We start from the raw sequence: 15206 nt of genomic DNA, 5'->3' as shown, positions 1-15206 counted from the left end.
GATGGCCTTTCCACAGCCATGGTCCAGGAATAAAGCCAGCCAAGGCCCTTACATCTGGGAGAAAGTAGGACGTTTGTGGATGTTCATCCAAAGAGAGAAGTAGAGTGTCAGCAATAAGTGTTAGATCAGGCATCCTTCTAGATTGTAGTTTATCCAACAATATCCCAAATAATCAGTAGTAGGGAACTACTCATTTGGGCATGAATTTCAGATAACATAGGTATTAAAATTGCTCATAATTCTTGGGTTGTGGGTTACAAGGATCTGCCTTCAAAGCCCACATTCATGCATTGCAAAGTCCTGATTGCTACAGTTACCACTTGATATTAATGAACATCAGCATGAGCAAGGTGCTCCGATGACCATCCAGCTCTTGATAATGGTCTTTTATTTCATGGCAACATGATACATACAGCACACAATGAAGGCCCATGGATAGTGGCAAATTAACCCACTGTGCTGGTGTGGACATCTTCAGTTGGAAGTTTTATCCTCATTAAGAACTCTTAGCTTATCAAAAAGATGTATTTGCTTATTTTAAGCAGTATTGCATTTGAAGATGAAAGATGTACACAGTATTATGTTGCTCACATGATCCCTTCCTACATGAGCCAACACAGCTTGATAAGCATAAAGTACTCAGTTAAATAGTATGTTGACCTTTGAGAAACCTTAAACATGACATAATACACTAACACACTTAAATATTAGGATGGCATATAAATAACATCATTTTTATGTATACACTTTCAGCTTCCCTCTCAATTACTTTCTTAGGACATTGTGAACAATTCAAGGAACCACTTACTTGGATTGTTTAAAAAGTATCCAGCCAGGCACAATGGCTCACATTTACAATCCCAGCACTTTGGGAGGCCGAGGCAGTGGATCACTTGAGGCCAGGGGTTTGAGACCAGCCTGGCCAATATGGTGAAACCCCATCTCTACTAAAAATACAAAAAATTAGTTGGTGTGGTGGTGTGTGCCTGTAGTCCTAGCTATTCTGGAGGCTGAGGCAGGAGAATTGCTTGAACCCGGGAGGCAGAGACTACCGTGACCTGAGATCACCCCACTACATTACAGCCTGGGTGACAGAGCAAGACCCCATCTCAAAAAAAAAAATGAAATAAAAAAATAAAAAGTATTTCATCCAACAAGGCTCTATTATCAGTGGCCACCTTGGGTCTCTAGTTGGATCTTCTAAAGCACTTTGTAATTAAGTCTACTTTGATCAGTATCAAAATTTATGCTACCCTGAAGGATAAGACTATACTCTACAGCAGGGATTGTCAAGCTTTTTCTGTAAAGGACAAGATAGTAAATATTTTAGGATTTGCTGACTGTGTGATTTCTATTGCAACTTCTCAACTCTGCCACTAGAGCTTGAAAGCAGCTATAGACAATATGTAAATAAATGGGTGTGGCTGTGTGATAATAAAACTTTATTTACAAAGACAGGATTCGGTTTATGAATCATAGGCTTGCAGAGCTATAATCTATAGCATCTTTGTGAAAACATTCACTCATTTGACAAAATTTTATTGAGTACCTATAAGGTGGCAGGCACAGAGCTAGACCAGGAGAGAGCAGTGAACAGACATAGTTCTTGACTTTATAGAGTTTATGTTCTATCAGAGAAAAAGATAAACAAATGGGTAATTATAAAAAGTGTTAAGACAGAGTCTAGGGCATTTATGAAGATGTATCTTCTTATTCGGGCTATAAATAGAAACCAGACTGGGTCAAAAGCTGGGTCAAAAATGGGCCTGGGGAAAGTTGGTGTAACCTATCTGTGTTGCCTTTTAAGTTTTTCATTTGTTTGCTTCCCTTCTGTGGATTCAGACCTTTTTCAGGAAGTAAATTAAGCTGACACCTGAAGAGTGACTTGGTGTGTGATGAAAAGGTAGGGGGAGGATGAGAGGGCATGGCAGGCATGAAGACTAACAGTTGGCAGAAAATAGTTTCTTAAGTAAGCCCAAGTCCCTTGAGCAACCCAGACTTTGTAGCCATGGAAGGTCAGCCAAGACGCCTGATTTACATGGAGTCGGTGAGAGAACAAATGTGACAAGAATCAGAAGAAAAAAGAGGATAGAGATGCAAAGAAATTACAGTAATCAAGAAGTCGCAGAGAAGATTAAATATTAAGAAGTCACATCACTTTATGAAAGCTACTTGCTGGCAGGCTTATTTAGTTTTTTCCTGACCTAATTTATTCAAATTTGAGCCCAAAGGCTGGCACTAATTTGCATGTCCAAGAGTCATGTTTGTCTTGAAATCTAAACCCCATCGCATTGTAAATGTGCATTTGAAAAGACAACAAATGCAAATGCCTCTTCTGAATGTTATTTAATTGCATTTGGAAAAGAAAATAATTTTAAAGTTGAAAACAGCGAGACTCATTAGCAGCTAGCATTAATGTTAGAATAGGTTACATACTATGTGTCAAAAGTAAACTCTAAATGATATTCTTCTGTAACCATTTATTCCCACATTGCAGGGATTGCCCCAGGGACTGTGGTAATAACGGATATAGCTGTAGACTCCTTCTTTAAGCCCCGGTTTGAACAGATCATTTTGGACAACATCGTCACTCGAAGTACTGAACTTGACAAGGAACTGTCTGAAGAACTGTTCAACTATAGCAAAGAAATCCCCAATTTCCCAACCCTCATCGGACACACAATGTGTACCTATGATTTTTATGAAGGTGAGAACAATTTATAAACTGTGAAGGCAACAGAAAAATGCCAGCAACTCTTTGTTATTCAAACCCATAATTTATATTAAAGACACTAGAAAATTAATATTTGTGGATTAAAAAGGAAACGAAACAGCCTTTTTTACTTACTAAAGCATAGAAACACAAGGACATAATGAGCAGCAGAATGAATTTATATTGAGGGTGGATTTAATCCTCTAAGAACACATTGAACACTAAAATGTAATTAGTGATATTCACAAAATCTTATCTCTGTTTATGCCTTTAACTTAAATTAGCAGCTCTAAGAGAAGGGAAGTATGCTGATTCTATGTTTGTGCCATTCATCTGTACCTCAAAAGGGATCCTGTCCCCTGGAAAGAGTGGGCCAGAAAATGGGGAGAAATGCTTGGGGAGGGGGTACAAATCCCACGGGATGGCGTGATCTCAGAGTGGGGTTTTTGTCTCTCAGCCATGAGTAAGGGGTCCCCAAACCAAGTTTAGAGACAAATTGAAGGTGACTGCTATGTAGCAGCACTTGCTACCAGGAATGAAGGGCCAAGGGGAAGAGACCTTCAAAGACAGACCCCCGATTCTTTCTCGTCCCAGAAGGAAGAATCTACACAGAGTTGGTACCATGCCTTGAAGGGCATTCTGAAAATCTGGCAGTATAGTTTTATTCTTTTCAAAATCCATACTATTTCATTACAAGTTACTTTTATTTTCCTTTTGGATCAAACTTAAGATATTATATTGAATTTTTAAAAATTATGTTTGGAGATAGGTCATATTATCTACACATTTTACTTCCGGTTAGTAAAGGTGGTTTCACCACATATTTGTTATAAAATAGAAGGGCTGTTGGGGTCCGACAGGGTTGGGACCCGCTGTTCAAGGCCACTGACTCACAGTCCCTCTCGAGGGTCACTCACTGATATGTTAAAGCAGAGTTTGCAAATGGGAGCTTGTTAAAGTCAATGTTTCCTTTGGCCTGCACAGTATTTTTTAAAATGTGAATTATTTTGCCAACATTTACAATATGTGGAGGTTTTATATGAACATCCACATTTCTGGCTTTTTGAAATAACTAACATTTAAAAATGTAGACTAATATATACATGGCAGCCTTGGCAAGCCCTGACCCACATCTGGGGCTACGTTTGCAGAAGGTGAGGTGAGCCTGCTCCCCTCAGACCAGACACTTGCGTTGACATTGCGTGCTTGGCTTCTGCGGTGTCTGTGTTTGAATCAGCTTAAATAGCACTCTGTCAGAGGTGTTGGCATGCAGCTCTAATGAGGAGAAGGAACAAGGGGAAGCAGACTGCCAGGGGTGAAAGTAGCATGAAAGAGATAGAGGAAAGGGAGAAAAAGAGAGAAAAGAGCACCAAAAAGGGGATTGTGAAAATAATGGATGGCAACAGAGTGCTATTAGCCCACTTGCTTGAATCCAGGTCTTCTCAGGAGTGGGAAGGCGTTAGGAGGTCTATTTCTGGGTGTGCACAGGCTACAGGAGGAGTAATGACATCAGAGTTTCCTTTTCTTGCTTCTGTCTGCACTGGTGGATACAGGTGAAATTCAGTGGTGAATGAACACTGGGAGCAGCCTGGAAAGGAAAACGTGATCACAAGGGGCGGCGTGCAGCCTGAGAGGTGTGCAGAAAGGGGGAAGGTGGACAGTGTCGCAAAGGGCATATGGAGAGGCGCAATGTCCAAACACTGTCCTGATCCTCAAGTAGCTTAGCATCATTGAAGTCTCTTTTTTTCTCCCAGCACCCGCCCCTGGGCCATTCCCCAGTCATTGGAGCAACCTGAGATTTTCCTCAAGGGGCAGCTCTCACAGCAACCCCCCGCCTCCTGATTTCCCTGGGCACAGTGCTGGCTGCCACAGCCACTCAGCAGTTACTGACCCCAGAACTGAGGCCCTTGGCCATGGAGGCTCCTTCCTACATATGTGACTCCTGAGCCAGGGACAGCCTCGCTCCACAGTCCTCTGGTAGGAAGAGTCACACAGCTCAGTTTATCCTACACGGGGAGCACGCTGCAGAGTTAGAGACAGCTGCAGAGTGCTCCAGCCAACAGCAAGCCTCTTATGATGCCACTGCCAGTGGGGTGGGACATCAAGTCACTAAATGTTCTCCCCTCCCTTTCAGGCCAAGGCCGACTAGATGGAGCACTGTGCTCCTTTTCCAGAGAAAAAAAGTTAGATTACTTGAAGAGAGCATATAAAGTTGGTGTCAGGAATATCGAAATGGAATCTACAGTGCTTGCAGCTATGTGTGGACTCTGTGGTCTAAAAGGTAAGCTTTTCATGAATGCTTAGGGTCAAATTCTCTTTCGCGAAGCTACTTTTACACCTTAGGAGAAGAAAAAGGGGTCCAGCTATATATTACCTTGGGCTGAATGCATGACTTATAGTTGTATATAATATACATTATCTCATAATATCTTGTGAGTGGCCAGGACATTATTCCTATTATGCAAATAAGGAAACTAAACCTCAAGGGTCAAAAGCAAGTTGCTCAAGGTCAACAGCTAGTTGGTGACATGTTCAGGATGCGACAGCAAGTTCGGTTTCCTTCATCCTGGTAGTGGCTGGTAGTTTCTATTACGATTGAATTTATCGAGACAAGATACAAACAAAATATTCCTAAAATAGTCCATCAATCATAATTTTAAATAGCATGGTCAGGGAAGGATGGGAGGAGAATGTGCCACATGGATATCTGGGGGAAGAGCATTCTGATCAATGCAAATCCAAGGCCACAGGCAGGAGCACTCAGGGAGAATTTGAGGAACAGGGAAGACATCAGGAGGGGAGAGGCAGTGGTGGAGAATGGTAGGAGAGAGGGAAGGTGTACAGATCGTGTAGGACACTGTGAGAACAATGACTTTCACTCTGGGTGAAGTGGGAAGCCACTGGAGAGCTCTGAATAGAGAGGTGGCTGGATCTGACTTGTGTGTTAACAGAATCAAGGTGGCTGCTGAGCTGGGAAGACCCGAATGGGGTCAAGGGCAGAAGCAGGGAGAACGAGAGGGCAAACACAGTAGTCTAGTGAGAGTTGATGGACAAAGTGATAGCAGCACAGGTAGTGAGAAGTAGTCAGATTGTAGAAACATTTTGAAGACAAACCCAACAACATTTGCTGAAACTTGATGTAAATTTGGGGAGAAAGGCAGGAGTTAAAAATGACTCCCATGTTTATGGCCTAAACTACTAGAAGCATGAGGCTGTCATCACTGGGACAGAAGAAATGGGGGTGAAGATGGTAGGGTAGTAGACATCAAAATGGAGGCCAAGCAAGGAGGTGAATTTATGAATCTGGAGTTTAGGTGGGTCGTTTGGACTGGAGACATAAAATTCTAAGTTGAGAGCATATAGATGGCATTTAAAGCTATGCAATGTATAAGACAACAAACAATGAGCCTAGGCACAGATGACAAGAGGTCCTTGCTTAAACGTTAAAAGTTAATTGAGATGGGAGAGACCAAGGTGGAGTGGCCCATGAAGTCAGCAGAACACCAGGGAAGTGTGGCATCCTGATACGCAGAGAGGAAAGCTTCAAAGAAGTACAGAATTACAGCACAATAAAGCCTCATTTTTATAAGTGGAATTTGACTTGCAATACTTGTCCTTATAGTCAATGAATTTTAATCTACACATTACAAACAGAATATGTGGTCATATTTCTAAGAATGCATTTTACAAAAAAGCTGCAGCTCTAAGGAGATTAATTGTTGAACCACTATCCTTAACTACTTGCATCTGTCAGAATATATGTACATGTAAATTATTGGTAAATATGTGGGGAGAACACACAATGCATTTTTGTACCCTTTTTTTTTCTGGGACAGAGTCTCCCTCTGTTGCCCAGGCTGAGTGTAGTGGTGCGATCTTGGCTCACTATAATCTTTGCTTTGCCTCCTGGGTTCAAGCAATTCTCTTGCCTCAGCCTCCCAAATAGCTGGAATTACAAGCTTGTGCCACCATGCCTGGCTAACTTTTGTATTTTCGGTAGAGACGGGGTTTCACCATGTTGGCCAGACTGGTCTTGAACTCCTGACATCAAGTGATCCGCCTGCCTCGGCCTCCCAAAGTGCTAGGATTACAGGAGTGAGCAACCACGCCCAGCCCATTTTTGTATTCTTTTGAAGGTCATTGCTAATACCCTCTTTTAGAGAACAAGAGCATCTGCTTTTCTCTCTACAAGTTAGTGACAGTGGGAAAGCAGCACCCCACACAGCCTGCAGGGACAGCTGGATTCAGACGTTTCTGCTCCAGGAAATGCTTCCTCACATTTCTTTATTATATAAACAAGTGATCACTTGAGTCATGTCTCCACCTAATGTGTAAGTGTAACATAATTTGTTAACCACTTTATTAATAGTTAAACAGAAAATGCCGAGTTATCAACATGTTGCCTTCATGAAAACTGGCTGATGACCAGCAGTTCTTTCTTAAGAGGCACCAATTGGCAGCCAAGAAGAGTTCTAGGCTTGTGGACCCTGGACTCTGAGTCTTTCTTTCTCTGTTTAGGATGTTGCAGAAGTGAAGTTATTCTAAGAGCCTTTCTGTCCTTGCTGCAAATCTCTGTGACCTTGCTCTCTCTGCTACCTGCAGGTTTCCCTCCTGGACGCTTTCTTCTCTACATTTCTGTAGTTACCGCCCCCCACTGCATTTTCTTTCTTGTGCTGCTGCCAGACCTGCTGGTAGCTGATTTTCGCCTGCAAATAGCTCTCTCTCAGGCCACTGCTGCAGCCTTTCATGGAGTAGACCCCTTCTAGGCTGCCAACATTCACACTAAAGGTTGCATCTGCAGCTCTGTAGTTCTTGGGAATATTTCTATCCGAATGTCTTCATGGTGCCCGGGGCTCTTTATCTCCCTCAGATTCTACTGTTTTAAAAGGTGGATTCCTGGTATGCTGCCCCCTGGAAGATCAGCCACCAAGTATAGAGACCGAAAACCCCATGGATAGGATGCTATCATATTCTCTTCTTTCATTACTACTTCATAACATCCTGCTCCCATAACACTGAAGCTTGGAAGCTGGCACCTGGCACCTTTTGATTTTAACCCATTTATAACGCACTTTGTGTGAGCCGGAAAAGCTTGCTTGGGGAAGGGCTGAGAATGCATTCACAGACAGCTGCTGAAACGGAGGAAGTTAGAGAGGACATCTGATGGTAAGCAATATGGCAAAAAAGATTTTACCTGGCACCAAGAGCCCAGAGCCCATAGGCATGTCTCCCTAACCCCCTCCCTGCCACTGTTAGTTACGGCCCACCCTATCCTATCTCTCCAGACAGCCTTCTGAGACCTCTTCTGTTCCTTTAGTACTACCAGATGACTGGACAACCAATCTAAATTCATAATAAGGTGATGGCTTATAAATAACAAATATTTACATAAACAAAGGTCTTCTAGAGAACCATTGTACTAACTTAGACGAATTACTCACTGAGTTTGGACCATTGCAGAAACAGATCTTTCTAGATCTACTTAGCACAAGGAGGCCTTGGGTCCACATGGATTACCACTTATTATCTTTGCAGTTAGTATTACACATCTCACCCTAAATCTCACCTTCTCAAAAAAGCCTTGCATCACTACCTACACTCACTCACTCACAATGGTGTCATTCTATTTCATTTATCTGCATCACATTTACCACTACTGACTGTATTTACAGTCTGTTTATATATTAACTTATATATTATTTCATGCATATTAGTGCATAAAGGCATATATTGATTATTTCTCTCCATTAGAATATAAGTGCCGTAGGAACAGGGACCTTGTTTGTCATTGCTGTATCCCCAGTACTTAGAATGATGCCTGCCATATGGGCTTTCAATATTTACTGAACGAGTGAATGAATTATAAAAAAGGGCCACTAGATTCTTTTTGACCATGGAAAATGGCCACTGCAAACTTTAACCTTTATTCCCCAGTCATATAAGTGGCTTAGAATTGTCTAAAGGACTTAGGAGTATCTCCTAACTGTCCACAAAGGAGGAAGTAAAGCCTTAAAGTCAAGCCTCCCTTTGCTCTAAGGTCTATACAAATATTTATTTTGCTAGATCTACAACCTCTGGGTCTTTCAATATTTGACAGGTGGACAAACTACCTATAATAAGGCCACTGACACCCAGAAGTCACTGTTGCTATCCTGATCTCATTATCTTAGAAAAGAGAGTTGAAAATCCAATGCTGTTTTAACAAAGATTCAGGTGAAGGGAAATAGTGGAATTCACCCAATTATTCCAAAGCTAAACTTTCAGCATAATATAAACCTGTACAATGGAAGCACTGTGCAATGCTCACTGCATTCTCCTATCATTTTATAATATGCACATATCTGTGTCTCTCTTAAAGCAAAATCTACTTTAATTAAGCCCCAAACATTCTGATTAAAGATGATAATCCTCTTGTACTGTGACCTTGTGATAAGTATGTTTAACTTGTATTCATCTTTTAAAGACAGTGCTGCCTTTTGACACAGGCTTGCATGACAATATACGAAGCCTAATATTTGTCTAAGCTTAGGTTCTGCTTAAATCCTCTTCTATGCCTAGTTGTTTGCAGCACTCACAGTGGCTTTTCTTTAAAGAATTCAGTGTTATTTCCTTGGACAGACACTGGTAACTTAGGGAAATACTTGGTCTTTATAATATTACCTTAGTACCGTTCAATGAGAGGGAGCAGAATCTTGACTTTAATTCCATGTTTATATTCTTCTGCTGTTCCCAACAATGAAGGATATTGGACTCTGAGAACTGCATGAGGATCATTGACAAAGGTAAAAAGATACCACAAGGATTAAAGGTTATAATCAGTTTGGAGCTAGAGTATTTCTTAACCCTAAAATGGAGATAAATCCAGATTTTGAAAAATCCTTAGGCCAGGGTACAAGGTGACCAATTGCAGGGCTCTTCACCTTTACAAGAGAAAAACTTCATTCTGTATATATTCTACATGACTGTAGCTCAGGGAGGTTAAATAACTTTCCCACCTTCTCAGAGCTGGGAAACAGGTGAGCTGGACTTTGAACCCAGCTCTGCTGACTCAGGCTCCTTTGCACCCTGCCTGCCATTTCTTGCCAGCAGCCTCCGTGTGGAGACAACATGTTCACAGTCTCTGGACAGAAGAGCCAAAATGTGCACCACTAAAAGTCAATGCAGATTTTTCCATTTTAAGTGTGGTGAGCAGATAGTTGCACCACTGCCACAAGCAAACCCTAAGGGCGGAGCACATACCAATTGACTTAGTGATGGGATCAAATAAAACATTAAGCAGATACTTATTTTATAGTACACAGAGCCCTTATTTTGCCAAGAAAATCAGTCATTGTAGCTGGAAAATCAGGTAAAAATGGTACATAATTCACTTATTACTTTTACAGGGACAAGATTTTTACAAATGTTTCTTTTTGCTTTGTTTTCACATGTTTTAATCAAGGTCAGTGTCTATAGTTTTGTTTGATTCCTTTTAATTCCACCCTCCTAGCCTCTATTCCACTCTTCCCTTCCCACTGCCAACAACTCACACATTAGGGATCATTTAGGGCCATTGATTCCACCCTGTCTGTGGCTGTCATTATCTGTGGCCCTCCTCTCCCCTGCTATGACCCCAGGGAGGCTATCTGGATTCCCCTGGTGAGCCTCTCACCCCCACCTCCAGTAAGTACACAAGGCTCCATCCTCTGCCTATCCTGTAGCATCTCTGGTTAAGGGTCCCATATCTGGCAGAAGCCCAAGTCCTCAAGGTTACATTTGGACCTCCTGGAGAAGACAGCAGGTTTTTGAACTAACCAAATCATGTGAGACATGTAAGCTGAGGATGTGGACTTGCAAGAAGCCTCTGAGATCTAACCTGCTGCTTGCTCAGAGGATGAAATGAGGCCTAGAGAGTGTAATTGACCTGCCTGAGGAAACAGACTAAAACAGAGATGAACTAGAATAGACATCTCCTGTCTCCTGATCACCACTCTCTTCGCTATTCCATAAGGTGCAAAAAAGTAATATATTCATCTATTGAAAGATGACCTGTACTGTCTCTATTTGAAAAAGCGTTTGTGGCAGCTTTCAGTGAAAGAGGAACGCATAATAATATAATCTAAACAGAGGTAAAAAAAAAAAAAAAAAAAAAAAAAAAAAAAAAAAAAAAAAAAAAAAGGCATTTATTTAAGGAAATAGATAGAAAGGTCTTTTTTTTTTCCGAGACAAGGCCTGTCTCTGTAACTCAGATTGGAACACAGTGGTATGACCACAGCTCACTGCAGCCTCCACCTCTTGGGCTAAAGCCATCTTCCCACCTCAGCCTCCAGAGTAGCTGGGACCACAGGTTCATACAACCACGAATTTGTTTGTGTGTGGGTTTTTGTTGTTGTTTTTGCAAAGTCGAGGTCCCACTTTGTTGCTCAGGCTGTCTTGAACACCTAGGGTTCAAGCAATCCTCATGCCTCAGCCTCCCCAAATGCTGGAATTACAGGCATGAGCCACTGTGTCTGGTTAGAATTTCTCAGTATTAAAGAGGCCACCCAGGAGTACAATACTTAAACACTTAGATTGAGCTCCGAGTTTCCTGGAAGCCAAGCAATAAACAAAAACACTGCATTTGGGAGGCCGAGACGGGCAGATCACGAAGTCAGAAGATCGAGACCATCCTGGCTAACATGGTGAAACCCCGTCTCTACTAAAAATACAAAAAAAAAAAAAAAAAATTAGCCAGTCATGGTGGCAGGTGTCTGTAGTCCCAGCTACTCAGGAGGCTGAGGCAGGAGAATGGCGTGAACCCAGGAGGTGGAGCTTGCAGTGAGCTGAGATTGCACCACTGCACTCCAGCCTGGGTGACAGAGCAAGACTCCGTCTCAAAAAAAAAAAAAAAAAAAAAAAAAAAAAAAAAAAACCACTGTGCATTATACAGCCGCCATTAGCTAATAAAAACATTTGCAGTTTGTCACAAAATCTTGATCCAAATGTTAAATGAAATTATCAGCTATATTATAATGGGCAGTGTCATTGATAGCACCTTTATGAAAGGTATGGGATAATTCTTCATAGGTATAATGAATTGGTTCTAATTCAGCAATTTGGGCGCCCAAAGAACTGAGGTCCAGGTATGCACATTTGTGGTAATGATGATTCAAAGATAGAGTTTAAAGTCTTTGAAGCAGTCATTTTCAAATATTAATGTACAAATAATTTAACTGGGAAGATGTTTTCATGCAGATTCACTACCCTTTCCCAACCCCCATCCCCAATTCTGATTTGGTATGTCTGGAATAAAGCCTAAGTATCTCTGATTCTGATGCAAGAGGCCAGTGGAGCACGCTTTGAGAAACACCACTCTAGAAGAACAAATTGTTTCTATGTCTTTTACCATTGACCAGCCCCTGTGAATATAAATTTTCCCCACCTTGTTTTTAATAAGCAGCCAACAGCCTGAGATTAATGTTTCAACGGAGATACAGGAAGTGCAAAGGCTCTGGGTTGTTGATTAAAAAACATTTCCTGTGCTTTACATACCGGGCATATAGGGAGCAAAGGTAGTGTTTGCTTAATAAACTCAAACCCTTGAGGAGCGATGGAGGAGGGTATGAACATAACCAGGAAGAGGTAGAAGAAAGGCCAGGCTGGGAACTCCAAAGCTAATCTTCGCTGCTTTGCCGTTTCCCAAAGACAAGCCCTGTTTGACTTCTGCTGTGCAATGGGCATTTGTGCCCAGCCCTGCTATCTTTGCCCATTGTTCATGGGAAAACCTTGTTGGAAGTTCATTCTGAATCAGAGAGGTGGGATTAAAGTGGTGGTCCATAGGGGTGCGTGGATTCCTAAGGACTCATGAGTGAATTTTCAGGGGCCCTGGGACCCCTGAAGTTATACACAAATATTTTGTGTGTATTGGCAGAAGTGTATTTTTGTGTGAAAAGAGGTTCCAATTAGGACTTTCATCAGATTTTCAAAACAGCCATAAATGTTCCCAAAGGGTTGACAATTACTGGGCAGTCCTAGTTCAGCTCAGGGTGTATCCAAGCTCCATGTTCAGGTCTGTGTGTTCCCAGAACATTCTAGCCTCAGGTCAGTTCATTGACAATCTCCTTGGTGGCAGCTGGGTCACTAAGTATCTCTTCCTCCCCAGCAGCCACCCTCCCTGCCTAATCCAAGGATTATGCTAGCAAAGCTGTCAGGCTTAATTTCAGCAAATTGTTTTGAGTAATTAGTCCCTTTTAATTGCTCATGGAAATAGTAATTTTAGGTGACAAGATTATTATATGCTGCTCGTTAGTGGATTCTCCAGGGTCAAGAAAACACCACTGAGATTGCTATAACCTGTTCTTTTCTATCTTTGGCATTCCCCTGGAAATCCAGAGAAGACATTTAGTAAAGTTGGTTCCCACTCTGTAAAAAGTATAGAGCACTGGTTTCCTTTTATCCTTCTGCCAAAGTGAAGGATTAGAGAAGGACTTTCGACTTTTCTGTGTGACTGCCAGCCCATGTCAGGCTTCACAGATTTGCTGATCATTAACTTGAAAAGCTGTGCGAAGTTTCTAGCTCTTCCATTTGCTTGTTTGCCTGTACAGCCAAGTTGCTTCACAACTGACTGAGTTTTGAATAAATAGGGTCCTAGGTGATGAAATATTTGACGCAGCTCAAGTTGAATATTTTCATTGCTTTTCACGTCACTGAACAAGAGGGTCAGTCTGACCGATGGGTCAGTATAACCGATAGGGCAGGACTGCCTAATGGTTCACCATGTGCTAGCTCAGGGGAGGGGTGGATGGAAGGTAGAGAACTCTTCTCTCATCAGTTTAGGAAGCTAGGAGTTGATTGGCTCTGACTAGCTGTGTAATACTGGGCCATTTGGTTGATCTTTCTAAGCCCTCATTTAATCATCTGTCAAAAGGGGTCAAAAATAATCCTAGCTCAAGTAATAGCTGTAAAGGATTAAGTGATATCACAAATGCTTGGCATGTAGCAATAATTAAGTCAAACAAAAAAGATACATGGATTGGAGAAATGTAGAGAAACACATGGAGAAAACATTTCTAAACTGATACATCTGATAAGAGGTGATATACAGAATATACAAGGAACTCAAACAACTCCATAGCAAGAAAACAAATTAAGAAATGGGCAAAGGATCGGAATAGTTTCTAAAAGAAGACATACAAAAGGCGAACAGAGATATTAAAAAAAAAAACGCTCAACCTCAGTAGCCATCGGGAAATGCAAATTAAAACCATGGTGAGGTGTCACTTCACACCTGCTAGAATGGCCATAATCAAAAAAGACGAAAGATAATAAGTGTTGGCAGGATGTGGAGAAAAGAGAACCCTTGAATACTGTTGATGGGAATGTAAATTAGTACATCAATTATGAAAAACAGTATGGTGGTTCTTCAAAAAACTAAGAATTCCCATATGAGCTAGCAATCCCACCTCTGGTACATATCTGAAGGAATTGGTATCAGTGTGCTGTAAACAGACATCTGCTCTCCCATGTTTGTTGCAGCATTATTCACAATAGCCAAGATATGGAATCAACCAAGTGTCCATCAACAGATGAATAGATTTTTAAAATGTGGTAGACATACAAAATGGAATACTATTTAGCCTTTAAAAAGAAGGAAACTGTCTCATTTGCAACAACATGGATGAATTTGGAGGCCATTTTGTTAAGTGAAATAAGCCAGGCACAGATAGACAAACACTGTATGATTTTACTTATATGTGAAATCTAGAAAAATCAAACTCATGGAAGTAGAGAGCAGAATGGTGGTTACCAGAGTATAGGGGAGCAGGATGGGGAATGGAGAGAAACTGGTTAAAGGGTGCAAAATTTCAGTTACAAGGAGGATTAAGCTTGAGAGATCTATTGCATAGCATAGTGATGACAGTTTGTAATAACGTATATTGAAAAATCTTAAAGAGAGTAGATTTTAATTGTTTTCACCACAAAAATGCAAGTATAAGAGATGATAGATATGTGAATTAGGCTAATTTAATCATTTCAAAATGTATACATATATCAAAACATCACATTGTACCTCATAATTATATACAATTACTACTTGTCATTTAAAAATAAAGATAGCATGTACTATTATAATTACAGTATACTACTTCTTCCCAAATCTAGATCTTACAAAGAAGTCTGGAGTAGCAGAGAGGTCAAAGAAATAAACATTACCCTCATGCCCAACTCTCTCCATGCCTTCCAAGTTTGTTAATATAGACACATCCAACCCAATCACATATGCACTGAAATCCTTTTTTAAATGATGCAGATTCAGATAGAGATTATTACACAATTAGCAATTCAAAGTGGCTAACACTGATTTCAATGTGGGTAACCACATTCCTTGAAATCAAATATTTGATATGAAACTGACAATAAAGAATTCATATGGAACTCAATTTTTCTCGCTGATGAAACCAAAGACATTGCCCTTGTGACAACTTTTCAAAAATAAGAGTTTTTTTTTAAAAAAGACTTTTTTTCCTCCAGTTTC

General features: G+C 41.0%; 1 protein-coding gene across 1 annotated transcript in view; it reads left to right on the top strand.

Moving 5' to 3' along the window:
- UPP2 (uridine phosphorylase 2) overlaps nucleotides 1-15206 on the top strand; it is a 263171-nt gene that overhangs the window by 243329 nt on the left and 4636 nt on the right. Inside the window, exons 9-10 of the mRNA XM_063646019.1 lie at nucleotides 2498-2707; nucleotides 4848-4994. Coding sequence (XP_063502089.1) covers nucleotides 2498-2707; nucleotides 4848-4994 — 357 coding nt within the window. The remainder of the gene's footprint in view (nucleotides 1-2497; nucleotides 2708-4847; nucleotides 4995-15206) is intronic.

Source organism: Symphalangus syndactylus, chromosome 9 (assembly GCF_028878055.3).
Source record: "Symphalangus syndactylus isolate Jambi chromosome 9, NHGRI_mSymSyn1-v2.1_pri, whole genome shotgun sequence".
NCBI classification, from domain to species: Eukaryota; Metazoa; Chordata; class Mammalia; order Primates; family Hylobatidae; genus Symphalangus; species Symphalangus syndactylus.
The sequence above is the reverse complement of the archived record's forward strand: the minus strand, read 5'-3'. Positions and strand labels throughout refer to the sequence as shown.